We start from the raw sequence: 12,162 nt of genomic DNA on the forward strand, positions 1-12,162 counted from the left end.
ATGTTCATGTGGTGCCTCTTGCTGTTTGGCTTTCATTTTGAGGTGCTAATCCAGCATCTGTGCTTTCTCCAGCCTTCATACACAGAATTTGACATCAGTGGCAATGTCCTCGCTCTGATCTTCAACCAAGGCATGATCTGGTAGGTCAGATATTGGACATTTGATCATGTATAGAAAAGTGCAGAAGGCACTACAGCTGGGTGTCAGAGGAAGCCCCATTCTGTGGATTCCAGTTCACCATTTGCCAAGTAAATTTGGGTGGTGTGGCATCTTTCTGCTTTACAGAGTTCTCCTTCAGCAAACCATGAGAGCCCATGCTCTTGTTGGTAGACTTATTTGAAACCACCCTACATCCTGTGACACCATGATCTAATAGGAAAACATCAGTCATCAATGATCAGTCACATTAGCACCTGTAAATAATGAAATGTGTTAACATAAGGCCTTTAGAAAAATTGATTTTATTTTCTTGCCACTACTAAACATATAAAAATATATCCTTTAGGTATTTTTTAAAATGAAATTTTACTAAATACAAGCATTTATAGAGATGCAACACATGTTTTAGGAAGTTCAAATTAAAAATGTTATCTTCAGTTTGTAATGTTGTATAGGACCACTTACACATGGGAATTTTTATTTTGATGTCAAAAAATTGTCATATCTTTTATTAAGTGGGAACATTTTTTACTGTACACTTTGACACATCATGATAAGTTGATGCAGTGAGAACCATTTTTTTGAGTTTTGAAAATGGAATTACAGCATGCAATTAATCTGTAAACTCTGTGTCTTAGACTCTGTGTCTTCACCAGCAGCTCCCCAATCCACAGGCGGTTACAGCTGAGCTACTTTTTTTCTAGAGATACGTGCTTAATGCAATAGTATGCTACAAGCTGCACCACTGCACCACCACAAATGCCAGAAAACCTTTAGTTTGTTCAAAAAGTAAACTTCAAATGTTACTCAGATCCTTCAACCAAAGCCATCTTGACAGAGACTGGACTTCTGCAAACATGAAAACCACCTTGCTTTAATAGCATAAGGATTGCTTCCAAGTCCATCATCCTGCCAAAGTACCTGTCAAATTTCTGCCTCCCTAGGTGAACCAGTATAAAGAAAATGCTACAGAAAAAAATTATTTCTGTTATAAGAGATTATTAAAATTATAATTCCTCTCCCCTGATATTTTGCCTTTTTCAAATATGGCTTTAGTGACCAGAGAATCACTAAGGGCTGGAATGTGCTCTTCATTCTCCACACAGGGAGGAAAGTCAAGGTGACAACTGGTAAACCCAGGAAAGGGGGAGAGCAGTTCCTCTGGGTTCTAATCTTTCACTTCCCAGATGGGAAGCTGCTCCATGGCAGAAAGTGGGCAGCATGGCTATTGGAATGATGAGAAACGTGTTCCTTATGTCTGCAGTGCCCACACAGTGCCATAAATCCCTCTGGCATAGACATATGTTGAACGCTGAGTGTGTTCTCTCAGAGGTAACACAACAGATTGTCCCAGAAATCACTTTTATTGTTGAAAAAGCTATTGTAATTGCCGGCCTGATTCATTTCATTTGTGATTTTGTCCACTATAGTTCATACTAAAATCTTGAAAGATATGTAAAAATTGTTTTCAGTTTTCTAAGGGGCAGAAAATTGCATTATCAGAGTTGGCATTGTCACTTTATATTATTCTTCAGACACTGATCAGGCTTGTTCTGGCTAATTTGATGAGAACTTTAGGATGTTATTATGTTTCATGAGTGTACCAAAGGTGTTTATGTTCCTGAGTTCCAGAGGCAAAATAACAATTCTGTTATTTTCCATAAGGTCAGTGCTTTGCACAGATATTCTGTTCCTTTCAGGAGACTGATGAGGGAGTAGGCATGGGATGTGGTAGGAAGGTATGGTGAGGGTCACATGTAAAGCCAGCAGGCTTACTCTGCACAGGGTCCAAACATACTATAATTCCACTATTTCACACACATGAGGAGCTAGTGCCTGAGTTAGCCATTCTTTTTAATAAAACAATCGAAACATTATAGGGATTTTTTTATTTGGTTGCATTGGTTTGTGACTAGAGACATTCAATCAGTGCTTTAGGAGTTGTTGAACATTGTAGAACATTTATTGAGATGTTATTAAAGTCAAAACATTAGTAAAATCTATTCTTTTGGCTTAATGATCAACAAACCTTCATTTGCATATTTATTTTTACAATAAACATCATATATATCTGTAATAATATATCAAAATGGGAAAAACACATAATATTCTAAAATAGCAGAACACAGAGTGGCATCACACATCAAGCACTGATCTGACAGAGAAGAACTTTGGGTTCATTGAGTACCATCCTTCCAGTCGCACTGTCCTTTGCTCCTCATGATAAGGTGTGAATACCTGATATGTATGTGGCCCTGGAGCACTAAACAGAAGATTATTTCCTTCACTTTGGTCTTCTTGGAAGAAAAGCCATCTTATAAAAGCTAAGATATTGTGATGACTTTTACCTGGTAGATGACAGAATGAGGTCTGGGTACGGGACATAGTGGGCTGAGCTGAATAGTAAATCATAAACAAAAATGAGATGATCACTAAGATTCAGATATTATTGTGCCAAGACCTGCCTCTCTGGGTTTTGGCTCTCATAATATCTATGTGATATTTATTTTGAAATTTGTTTACCTATAGATCATTTGCATATAACATGTGGGTGCACATGTATTCATTTAGAGAAGCAATGCCATTGTGTTATAGGCACATGGGTGAGTCATTTTTGGAAAATCTAGGCTTTGAATTATTTAAATTCAAAATTTTAACTTGGACTCAATTAATTTGTGCATAAATGAAAAAAATCCCCAGATCTTAGCACCTTAGAGAAAGAAAATATTCAGTGCAGGCTGGGGCAGAGCTCTGATCCCATGCCTCATTCTCGCTCAGAGTCCTATACTGATGGTGTAGAATCAATCTGGAACATTGCTGTCACAATAGCAGGAAGAGAAGGAAACAAAACTGGTAAAGTTTCCACCCAGTAGTGAGACATCTCATTTACAGTTATGCTTTGTGGACCAAAACATGTCACCTACCCCACCCTCAGTTTCGGAGGGCGGTAGGCATGATCAGACCCAGGGGGCGAGCTTTGTAATCCTGCCACATTAACTGAAACTATCATCATGTACTCTCTTTTGAGTTCCAACTTCTCTCTTGCTAGTTTATAACAAAGGTACATAGTGTTGTTTTAAAATCTACCCTCCATGAAAAAAGAACTTCTTGCAAAGTCTGTGTCAGTTCACAATGTCGTCACTCAGATCTGCTGCTTGGCATCTTACCAACAATATAATTCAAATTTGGGGAATATTTTATGTTTCAAAGGAATGAATTAACTTTGGGATGGTAGAAGTACAATTAAAGCAGAAGTAAATTTCTTCTTCTAACATAATGCTTCTGTAATATACTAAGTATTCCTTTAAAATTAGGTTTTGACTTAGATTCTTAGTTTCTTATCCTGTTGTTGTGACTAAAATACTCTGACAAAAGCAACTTAGGAAGAAGCCATTGATTTTTGGCTCATAATTTCAGGTTGCAGTTATCCAAGGCAGCAGGAACTTGAAGCAGTTAGCCACAATATCCATAGTCAGCAAGAGAGAACAATGAATGGATGCATGGCACATACACCAGTTCATGTTCCCACTCTTAAGCAGTTCAAAGTTCCTTGTCTAGGGCTTTATGCCACCCACAGTGTACAGGTCTTCCCTCTGTAATTAATGTAATCAGGAAAATTCCCCACAGACATACCCAAAAGCCAACCTGATCTAGACAACCCCTCGTTGAAACTCTCTTTCTAGGTGATTCTAGATTGTACCAAATTGACAATTAAAACCAACTTAAACAACTATTATATACATTCAGGAGATATCAAATGTTAAAACTGACCAGAAATGCTGAGACATTTTGGGACACCTTGGGACAGTTTAAAAGATAGGGCTCCACTCTTATAAAATAAGTACAGATGTATCTTTTTTGTTTTGGACTTCCAAATTGAAATTCAAATTGCTCTATGATACAAATAGATTTTCTCATAAAAAAACACAAAAATTTATTTTTTTAATGATTAACTAAGACATCAAGTAAAAGTGACAGGTGATTTCTGTTCAAAAATAGCATTATATAGTACTTTTAAAAAGTAACAGAAAAGGGGCTGGAGAAATGTCTCAACAGTTAAGAGCACTGGCTATTCTTGCAGAAAGACCCAAATTCAGTTCTGTCAGGCCACCTCCAGTGGAGCCCCGTGAGGAACTCTCCGTGGGTCGAGGCTGAGAAAACTTCAAAGGAAGAATGCTTCCTGGAGATGGCTGTGTTAAAAAGCATGCTGTGTCCTTGGCTGTTCTGCTTTAGTTCTTGTCTTCATTGCTGTCTTCATTCCTGTTCTTTCCCCATAGAGGAACTTCTCTGTACCTACTCAGGTCATTAGGCCCACCTGAAGAGAGACTAGATACGGATGATTTCCTGGGAACTCAGTTACCTGATATTAGACTTCCTCCAAATGCTCCTCTCTTGTTTCAAACAATAAGTAAAGTAGCTAAGAATAGGCAACCTTAGAAAATTCTAGGTAAGTTACAGCAAGAAGAATTATTTGTGTATAATCCCCCTGCTTCAGTCCCTAGAAGTTGACTCAAGGAAATCAAACGGATACTAAAAGAAGATTGCTTCCTACAGTTAAGACAGGGCAGACTTAGGAATTGCCTATGAGTTAGGGAGAGGCAGGCTATGGCATCCCCTTAAGGGAAAGGAGAGCATATTTAGAATCCCGGAACCCACTGATGAACCACTTCCTCATACAAGAGTTTATGAAGAAAACAATAGATGGGCAAATATTCAAGGAAGGAAGGTTCCATGGTATTCACTATAGTTTATGGATAGGTTAGTTAGATCTAGACCACCTTGGTGCCTTTACTACAAGTCAGCAGCAACGTATACTTGAACAATTACAGGCAGTATAAGAAACATGGAAAGAAAGAATAGGAAAATAAGGATTAGAGAAACAAGCCTTTGAAGTTATATGGAGTTATTATAACTTCACTGACCTAGTCATTGGCCTCGGCCACCAAAACCTCAGAAGTAAAATAAAATTTAAAAAACAAAACCATAAAATTACCAACAATGAAATTTATAAGTAGCTGATGTTGCCAAACCACTAGGAAAAAGGATAAATAGTCTAAGCATCTGATTAATTAGATAAGAACACTGTACACTGTACTGTATTGCTTTGATTTTGAATTGTATTTCTAAGAAAATGATTAACCATGAAATAACCTGATGCTTGCACAATCTTGTTCTGTAACTTGTGTAAAATCTGATGCTCCACTTTAGAAAATAACATTCAGATCATCAACCATCTCTTGTGTTGTGTCTGTTTGTCACTCGCCAAATCCTTGCCCACTCTCCGATTCCCTGTTCCTGTCGGACTGAGTGCTCCGGCCTGGGCTGGTCCATCGCACAGTTCCTAGCACCCACATGGCAGCTAAGAACCATTTTTAACTCCAGTTCCAGGGGCTCAAATGCCCTCCTCTGGCCTCTATGGGCATTGCATGACACAGGTGCACTTACATATATGCAGGCAATATATTAATACACACAAAATAAAAATAAATAAAATGTTTTTAAAAAGGAAGGCCAGCAAATCTCTGTGAGACCGATGCCAGCCTGGTCTGTATAGTGAGTTCCAGGCCAGCAGTGGCTATAGGGAGACCCTGTCTCAAAAAGACCACAAAAAAAAGTGAATTACTTAGGTTATTAAATAAGAACTAAATTTAAATGAATGTGAGGAATTTTTTATCATGAAAACACATAGCTATATATTATCAAGGAAGACAATATAGTGTTAGTTATCAATATCTTTTCTATCAGCTCTAAAGCACTATAGCTACTACACAGAAAAATAGCGTTATAAAATTTTTTCCTTTTCACTAAGCAAAACTTTATAACAAAAGTGCTTAGTCTAAATGTACAATTTATTTGAATAGAATGAAAGATTTTAATGCCTAATTATTTTAAAACTTTTATTTTGAAATACGCTAGTCAATGATATAACTATTGGAAAAAATGAGTTTATAAAATTAGAATAAAAAAATTAAGATTGTAACATTTGTTGACTCTTGGAGTTTATTTTTACTCATGATAACAGATTTAGTTTATGACATATGTCCTATGAAAGAATGACATAAAATATTTGCAAAATGGGAAAAAGGGTAAAACGTGTCTGGAAGATGGAAGCAGGGCTAGTCAAGATTATTTATAGACAGCTTTCACGGTTGGGTGTAGCCATACGGTTCCTGCCTTTGTTGGGAAGCATGACTTAAAGTAAACAGGCACTGTGGGACTTCGTTATGGAGGAAAGACTTGGAATTGAGCAGGATGCTGGTTTCTTCTTCTAGGATGGGCTCCTTCTTTGCTCCTAGCCTCCCAGGCATCAATATCCTCCGACTCCACACATCCATGTACTTCCAGTGCTGGGCGGTGATGTGCTGCAATGTTCCTGAGGCCAGAGTCTTCAAAGCGTCCAGATCCAACAATTTCTATCTGGACATGCTGCTGCTCATCCTCTTCCTGTCCACCATGCCCGTCCTGTACATGATTGTCTCCCTGCCGCCGTCTTTCGATTGTGGTCCCTTCAGGTCTCTTGTCTTCCAGATTTGGCCTGGGGGCAGTGTTCATTTAGGGGTAGAGGGGGGAATGGCCCCTCACTGTCCAGGCTTAAGTTTTTTAGATGACATTTTTGGTTGGCAGAAATTAGATCCTTTGCGTCACCAGGACCATCATGTGATGTGGAGCATCTCAGGCATCCTCCATCTAAATGCTCCCTTGAGATTCATAAAGGGAAAATAATTTATGCTGCTCTAGGTTCTGCCTGGGTAAAACATAGACAATGAGGCCAGCTGTTTCCATATTAGGGGGTAGCTAAGAGAAGGTTTGATTACAATGGTCTGGATGTGAAGATTTTCCTGATACGTACAATCAACATTGTTACGTTTCATGTGGACCTTGGAAAAAGCAGATTTTCCACCTTAAGTGAGAAGTAGACTCATTCCGAAATCGTGATACATATACAAAGAGTCACCTATATTTTGATCCCAAAGTTCTCTGTGAATTAAAAATCTGTATTCCCCAGTTCAGCATTTATATTCTACCTATGAGTCACTCAAATCAGTAATCAAGACTCAAGAAAACTCTCTGACATAAGTTAAAGTTTACTTTTCTACAAGTTTACATGATGAACAAAAAAATTAGAGTCTTTGGGATGTGGAGAACAGGGTTTCATTCCCTGAAAGCTCTTAGAAATGAAACAAACTTATCACATGTCCCCCCGGAATCCCTGTACACATCTGACATAAAGGGAATGAGTATGAAGGTCTTGTGAGCTACAAACTCCATGTACCAATGCCCACATAGAATTTTCCCTTCGAGCTGTCAGACCCAAGTGATTTAATTGAAGCCAAAAAGTTTGTTGCCCAAGGCCAAATATAAAAGACATTTTTTACTCCAATAGTTACTTCAGTTATTGTTTTACTGAAAAAGAAAGAAAGGAAATATTAAATCAATGATTGTTCAGAACTAGCTAGTATCTGTCAGACTCCGGAAACTGAGGTTGATAAGCCCTGCTCATTTTTCTGTGTATATGTGTTTGCTTGCACATGTGTATGTACATGTGCTTATACACATATAATTGTTCTCAGTTGGGTTGGAATAAATAATGCAGATAGTGACATCTGGAGACTAAATACGAAACTGCAGCCTTGAAACAGATACCTTAATCTGAGTACACAGTTCGAAAGATAAGCCACTGAAAAGTCTTCGGTTAACTGAGAATTATTCACATGATTTTATATCTAAGATGCATGTTAAAGGTGCTTTTAACTTTTTATTTAAAAACTGATCCTCCTCAGTAAAACACAGTAATCAACCTTTGCTCTGTTACAGCAGTGTAAGGAAACCACACAAACTGTGAACACCAAGCTGAGTGGCTGCACAGCTGGATTCAGACTTAAAATTCCAGTTAGAAACACAATGATTGCCCAAATGTAGCTTTTTAAGTCCTATTTCCCCTGTATGTGACTTTTGCCAAAAGTTTTCTGAATGACAAATTTGGACACAATCACTCTATAGAGATCACTGTTTTGATTAGGAACATTCACATGTTTGCAGAAGAGTCCCGGGAAAGGGGTTCATCTATGTCCCTTAGTTTTTCTAGTGGTTTCTTTCTTTGGTGGCCAAAATACAGCCCAAAGCTTTTCTATAAATTACAATGTTTTCTAGAAAGATTAGTATACATATACAAAGGGAAGAGCTTGACACAGCTAGTGTTCCATCACAATTCTAGATGCTCTATAGACATCTTGCTCTCACTTTTCTAGGAGCTGATTCTCCTCTAACCTCAGTGGGTCTTAGCTGGTGTTCACTGGGAGCTGTGTAACAGGAGAGACACTCAGGGAGATGAAGGAGGTCTGGTGGGAAAGAGGTAGAAACCATGGTGTGGAAAGAGATACTGGAGTGTCTATAGATGTTATTCCACTAATATATTTCTTGCTTTTATTTCCAAAGCCAATTAATAATTGAGTGTGTCACATACCAAGCCCAAAGACAGCCTTGTCTAACTAAGAGCAGCTAGCAGAGGAGCAGACTTATGCCCGACATAAAATGTCTTTCAATCAAAAACTTAGAAATACGATGTTTAAAATTCTTCTGTGGCTGTGCGTAGTTTCCTGACTGCTTTGTCTAAGTGTGCATGCTGGCATGACATTACTCACATCACATTCACCTGAGGATAAGATGAGGTCAGAGCATAAGGAGATGTAGCCAAATAGTAGATTTTCAACCCAAAAGAGTTCCTATGCAATATTTGAGAACTATTTCATTTGCTTACTCTGATCATACTTTTGCAAATCATTTTAAATTCAGTAACTGCCCCCTCTTTCCCCCAGTGGCAAAAACAGGATGTTTGAAGTCATTGGTGAGACCCTGGAAAATGATTTCCCAAGCTGGATGGCGAAGATTTTGAGGCAGCTTTCTAACCCCGGGCTGGTCATTGCTGTCATTCTGGTGATGGTGTATGTACCTGCCCTCTCAGTGAACGAGTCTTTGGAACTTACTCCCAGGGTCCTTTTAACTTTCAGGCTTTCCAGCTCCCTCCCTCTCCCCATGGGTTGTGCTGTAACAACCAACTTGATGATGGTTATGTTGCTACATGTGCCAGCTTCTGATCCTATTGGATGCAGTTCACAGCCATCTACATCTGTCTCTGCCTCTCTAGGATTATAAGATTTGTTCCCAAGTAACCAAAATAATTATCAGTAACAGCTAAAGCAAGGGAAACATAAATGCTTATTGCTAAATCTAATCAGCATGTTGAGTTTCCCTCTCAACATGGCCCCTACCTCTTGTTCCATAAAGCAGATGGCTGTGAATATACAGAAATGATGTGCCTTTATGTTAACATTCCGCTTGGAAACCCTGTAAGCTGTATTTTAGGGCTGATGGCTTAAGGAGCCTTAAAAGTCACCCCATCCTTTTTTCTTCGAGGACTGCCAATAACTACATCCATGGTAACAGAATCAGAGTATAGCATCTTGCAGAGTTCCCTTAATCTATCCCTTCAAAGTCGAATGATATCCAAAAGGGAATTTAGCAGGAGGCTTTCTTCCTACGCACCTTTCACTGGCTTAAGATTTTCAGCTATAGCAGTACAAACATATGCTTGCTTCTGAAAGAACCAAGAAATACACCTTTTCCACATGCTAGCCCCTCCTAATGAGAAAGTGTGGAACTGCCATGACTTTAGGTCAAGGGCAGCAAGTATTATTCTGCCTGCAGAAACACTTCACCAACAAAGTTGATGCAGAGGGTCAGACTTGCTTAAATAAAGGCAAAAGAAGTAAAAACAAGGGAGGAAACTCCCACTACTGTTAAATGAAGAAGCTGGGATTCTGACTCAGTTATTGTGACCATCCTCTTGGCCATTGTGATGGCCACAGTCACATAAGGTGGTGAGGACAAGGGCCATCTTCAACTTTACAAACTAAGAAACTTACGGGGTTGATGTGCTCTTCCCTAAGTGAGAAACATAGTAACGTGGAAGTGGCACTCAGAGTAGACCCCTTTCCAGGAAATCCAATGCTCACTCGTTTATACTCTGACACCTTCCAGGAGGGAGAGCAATAGCTCGTAGGGATAAGTCAACCATAAAGGGATTGCTATTACGTGCTTTGGAACCTTATTACAAATCTGAGGGTAAATCTCTGGAGAAGTGTGAGAAGCATCACCCAACAGATGACCCTTCAAGTGGTTTTCCTATACCACAATTTCTTAATAATGGCTTCTAACAGCAAGTTAACAAGGATCCTGTGACTTTTGATACAAAAATCTCTCTAAAAGCCTAGATGAGATCTTCTTTAAAGCACATGCATAGAGACACATGGACCATAAATGAAGGTCAGCATTTGTTACCAGAGTCTCAATTTGTTGTGAGACTGATTTGTTTCTAAGCAAAGGAGCAACAGCAATACTGAATGACATAAGGACCCAATAAGCTATCTGAAAGTATGGAAAGGGAATTAATGCTGTCGTTCCAGGTATGAATCATACATTGACTCATTTTTAACCATAGCAGTCTTATGAATTGGCTCCATCAATCACATTGTCAATAACACACGGTTGATCTGTCCCAAGTGAAGTGGCTGATCAGTGGAATTGAGATTCATTTATCACTCTTGTTTCGATTCCTTCCACCCACTTGCATCACTAAATGAAGTTTGGTGTCAGTGGAGTAGCAGAAGGTCCAGAATTCCCTTGTTAGGAATAGTCAAGGTGTGTCCAGACTTTTGGCATTGCAAATGACTGTGACTGTGCTCTATAAAGTTGAGTCTTGTTCAAGCTATCCTGGGATGCACATGGCCGAAGGGTCATAGGTTGACACATCTGGTTGACTGAGGCACACTAGTATTAAAGATCCAGATAATAGATATTTTAGGCCAAGAGACAAAACTCGCGATGGTATGTATCTAGATAAATATCGAAACATGTAGAAAGCACTTAGTCGTGCCTGCTTTGGCAGCACATGTACTAAAATTGGAATGAGACAGAGATTAGCATGCCCCCTGCCAAAAATGACATGCAAATTCAAGAGACATTTCATTTTCTTTAAAGTACTTATTTCAAAGACCATAGAATGTAGTGTGGGAGATGGATCTGCTATGTGGGCTGTAGTTTGATGGCTCTTGATACAGAGGAAAGCCGGCAGTGTGGAAGGGTTAAAGAGATTTCCATAAAGGTTGCTATTGTAGCTCTATGCTGCTGACTTAAAATCCAAATTTCAATTTATTGCTGATTTGATTTTTTTCCAAATCCTGAGGTCTCATCTTCTACTTTGTGAGGCTTGCTACAATTGGCTTGGATTTTAATTACCTTTAATTAGAGATTGTTACAAGCATTTGAATTTCCCAACGGATCATATTAAATCTAGGTGGATGGTTTTCAGTTGTACGCACAGATAGTATTCAGGTTAGTTTTTAGCTCGAACTAGTACCAGGCAAGGAAGTGTATGTGAGGGATACTCATTTAAGATGTATTAGTAAACAAAGCATAAGCGATGGATGAATAAGAATTACAGGGCTGAATATGTCTCTGAGAGAGCTTTAAGTTCATCTCCTGTATCCAGGAAATTTTCTAAGAAAATTCTTATTAAAAAAACGTAGATACACACAGACACAGACACACACACAGACACACACACACACACACACACACACACACATACACATACCCTCACACTTACAAGCACTCTCACATACATACGCAGTCATGGTCATACACACACACACACACACACACACACACACACACACACACAGGCTACCTTTTTCACGCCAGCCACTGCCTCAGATGCTTTAATATATGCAATTTCAGGCAGATTCCAACTAATCACATACAAGATAAACCCAGCTAAGCTATATGTCGGTAATTGTGCTGCTAGCACCAGATGGCTCATAAATGATATTCTGGCATGTGGGTGAGCAGAGAAAATGTGTTCAATATCCAGTTATTTATAACAAAGGCCAATATCAGTTATCGTTTCCTAAATACATTTTCTCCTTCGTTGATCTATTTTGTCTT

At 38.9% G+C, this 12,162-nt stretch overlaps 1 protein-coding gene and 1 non-coding gene across 2 annotated transcripts in view; both read left to right on the forward strand.

Moving 5' to 3' along the window:
- The window catches only part of LOC103736218 (transmembrane channel-like protein 1), a gene marked incomplete at its 3' end in the record, with an annotated part of 13,389 nt that continues 1,227 nt past the window's right edge, over window positions 1-12,162 (forward strand). The window contains exons 1-3 of the mRNA XM_029564780.1: window positions 1-140; window positions 6,432-6,671; window positions 8,976-9,093. Of these exons, the coding sequence (XP_029420640.1) occupies window positions 1-140; window positions 6,432-6,671; window positions 8,976-9,093 (498 nt within the window). The remainder of the gene's footprint in view (window positions 141-6,431; window positions 6,672-8,975; window positions 9,094-12,162) is intronic.
- LOC115070784 lies at window positions 11,089-11,191 on the forward strand. Its single transcript, XR_003849912.1, has one exon. It is a non-coding gene; the product is annotated as a U6 spliceosomal RNA (small nuclear RNA).

Source organism: Nannospalax galili, unplaced genomic scaffold (assembly GCF_000622305.1).
Source record: "Nannospalax galili isolate Female #2095 unplaced genomic scaffold, S.galili_v1.0 scaffold1698, whole genome shotgun sequence".
In the NCBI taxonomy this organism is placed as follows: Eukaryota; Metazoa; Chordata; class Mammalia; order Rodentia; family Spalacidae; genus Nannospalax; species Nannospalax galili.